At 36.8% G+C, this 3,170-nt stretch overlaps 1 protein-coding gene across 2 annotated transcripts in view; it reads right to left on the bottom strand.

Annotated features, from left to right (window-relative positions):
- Positions 1–82: 82 nt before the first annotated feature.
- Positions 83–3,170, bottom strand: part of LOC106874793 (ras-GEF domain-containing family member 1B) — a 171,474-nt gene continuing 168,386 nt past the window's right edge. For both annotated transcript variants that reach the window (XM_014922647.2, XM_014922648.2), the window contains 4 exons: positions 2,141–2,197; positions 1,769–1,835; positions 1,148–1,247; positions 83–424 (listed from right to left, as the gene is read on the bottom strand). In XM_014922647.2, the coding sequence (XP_014778133.1) occupies positions 412–424; positions 1,148–1,247; positions 1,769–1,835; positions 2,141–2,197 (237 nt within the window). In that variant the 3' untranslated portion in view covers positions 83–411. The remainder of the gene's footprint in view (positions 425–1,147; positions 1,248–1,768; positions 1,836–2,140; positions 2,198–3,170) is intronic.

Genomic DNA, 3,170 nt, shown 5'->3' on the forward strand with positions numbered 1-3,170 from the left:
AGTGACATCAATTAGCCGACATTGATAATGGTGATAATGTAGTGTTTGATGGAAGTGATAACGGTATATTTTATTTTATTCATTTATGTTTTTTTTTTTTTGAAGATCCATTTCGGTGATCTTCGTGGTTTTATGTAATTGAATCTAAAATTTCATATGGTGTGTGGAAAAAAAAAAAAAAAAAATTACGGTTTGGACCCTTTCTGACAGGCTTCTTGCAGTTACAACACTTGCACAAACAAAAGCTCTGGTTTAACAGTGAAAAAATGTAAAAAGTTTTTGGTCATGCTAAACTCTCTGTAAGGGCTTTCTCCACCATCACCAGTGAACTGTCTCTGATAAACCATTTCGGTTCCACAGAAGGAACTAGTAATTCCTTATTTACTCTATTAATACTGTACAAATTTCGATTTATGTCTGCATTCTGAAAGGAAAAGAAAAAGAAACATTTTAATATCTTTAATAAAATCTAAAGAATGTTAGATTGTAACTAACAAAAATACTAGAGAAGGAACCAAAGGGGATAATACTTCCACTTCACTCTTTTCTATTCCAGGCACAAGGTCTGAAATTTGGGGGGAGGGGCCAGTCCATTAAATTGACCCCAGTACATGACTGGTACTTAATTTATTGACCCTCGAAAGGATAAAAAGGTAAAGACGACCTTGGTGGATTTTGAACTCAGAACGTAAAGACAGACAAAATATTGCTAAGCATTTCACCTGGTGTGCTAACGATTCTGCCAGCTCGCTGCCTCACCACTTTGATTATTGAGATAACTCTTCTCCCTATTAAATATTCTGAACACAAACAACAACAACAACAACAACCATCACCACCACCGCTGCTGCCACACACATACCACCCGGGTACTTTTCTTGGGTTATTATTCCAGACAATCAAGAGGTGAGCTGGCAGAATTGTTAGCATGTCAGACAAAATGTTTAGTGGCATTTCTTCTGACTCTTCATGTTCCGAGTTCAAATTCCGCTGTTTAACGATATTTCTTTCGGAGTTCGAATTTTGCTGAGGTCACCTTTACCTTTCATCTTTTTGGGGTTGCTGTAATCAACTAACTTCCTCTCACCAAAATTGTTGGCGCAATGCCAAAATTAGAAAGAATAATTATTATCATTCTTTTACTTACTTCATCTGTTTGTGTCTTCCTTTGTCTGCCAATTGCTTGTATTTCTCTTTTTCATGACTTGTTTCTGGTCCTTCACATTCAAATGATGCCAAAAGAAGAGCTGAAAGTCAAATAAACACATAAATAAATTTATATGCAAAGAAAATAAATGAATAAGGAAATCTATGGCAGGCATGTAAAAAGCACCAACCGAATGTGGCCAATACCAGTACCCAACAGATTGGTTCTCGTATCAGTGGCACGTAAAAAGCACCATCCAAACGTGGCTGATTCCAGGTCTGCCTGACTGGCTCCTGTGCCGGTGCCATGTAAAAAGCACCCACAACATTCTGGTTGGCATTAGGAAGGGCATCCAGCTGTAGAAACCTTGCCAGATCAGATTGGAGCCTGGAGCAGCCACTGGCTCTCCAGACCTCAGTTGTCAAGCCGTCTAACCCATGTCAGCATGGAAAATGGATGTTAATTGATGATGATGATGATAAAAACAAGAGAATATACAAAGCTGATATGGAGCAGGTAATGTAGATAAGCATAATTAGGCTTCACACGCACACACAGACACACACACGCACACACACTCATGGGTGCCCAAGCAGATGTAGATATTTATGTAAAACTTACCCGTTTCAGAGTAGATTGGGGTGGTAAGAATATAACTAAGGATGTCGGTTTTCTTTGCGTATGGACACTGAAATGGAAATTATAGGAAATGACAAGAAAAACCCCACAAAAAACAAGTCTACAGAAATTTCTCCCAAATCTATTAATATAATTGGCAGTGTATCTCTTTCTATGTTTGTCCATCTCACTGATATGCACATCAAAGGTAATTAGCTGCTGTGATACTTTCACTATGTTAGTGTTTTAACAAAACACTGAGAAGTCATTTACTTAGTTGAATATTGAGTAGAATGTTATATTAAACTTCTGGCATTTGCATGTCTATTTTTAAACATATCGCATGTAATAGTTGCTAAAAATATAAACACTTACCTCAACTTTCTGCCATGAAACAAATTCAGACAATCTTTTAGCCAATAACCAGAATTTCTGTAAAATAAAGTAAAATACAGAGATTATTAGTCAGAATTAAGATTGTGAACCCCCTAGCTTTCTCTACAACACAGAACTGCATTGATTAGCTTGTCTTCAAATGCACTTGCTATTTCAAGCCCACTACATATTCTATCAGTCTCTTAGACTGAACTGCTAAGTTGTAAAGATATAAGCACACACACACACACGAACACACAATTTGTTTGTAGTGATCAAATGTTTGTGTTGCATACAAGCTCACTCCATCCATAAAATCGATGACATTACCTGTACAGGTGCATAAGTGTGTCACACATCAGGTGTTGAAGTAATTTCGGGGCAATGTGAAATAAAGTGTCTTGCTCAAGAACGCAATGCATCACCCAGCCTGGGAATCAAGGTTATAATTGCGCAATCATTAGTGTAACATCCTAACCACAAAGTCATCATGCATCTCATATATGTGTGTGTGTGTGTGTGTGTGTGTGTTTGTGTGTCTGTGTTTGTCCCCCCAACATCGCTTGACGACTGATGGTGGTGTGTTTACGTCCCCGTAACTTAACGGTTCGGCAAAAAATGTAGATAGAATAAATACTAGGCTTACAAAGAATAAGTCCTGGGGTTGATTTGCTCAACTAAAGATGGTGCTCCAGCATGGCCACAGTTAAATGACTGGAACAAGTAAAAGAATATAAACCTATCTATGCATCTATCTATCTTTCTCTCTCTTTATATATATATATATCTACACATCTATATTTTATTAGTCATTAAATGATAAATCGAAATAAGAGAATATGTTTTTTTGTTCATTTAATCCATTTCAGTAGAGGTTGCTGCAAGCAATCAATTATTGAATATTTTTTGGGGGTCTTAGATTTTCTATGGGTAACCATTAGTTTGTTAAAAGATGGCAGCAAATGCCAGGGGCTGAGAGGAGAACATTCTAGGATTGAGTCTATATATATATATATATATATATATATAT

The sequence above is a fragment of the Octopus bimaculoides genome, chromosome 17 (genome assembly GCF_001194135.2).
Source record: "Octopus bimaculoides isolate UCB-OBI-ISO-001 chromosome 17, ASM119413v2, whole genome shotgun sequence".
NCBI lineage: Eukaryota > Metazoa > Mollusca > Cephalopoda > Octopoda > Octopodidae > Octopus > Octopus bimaculoides.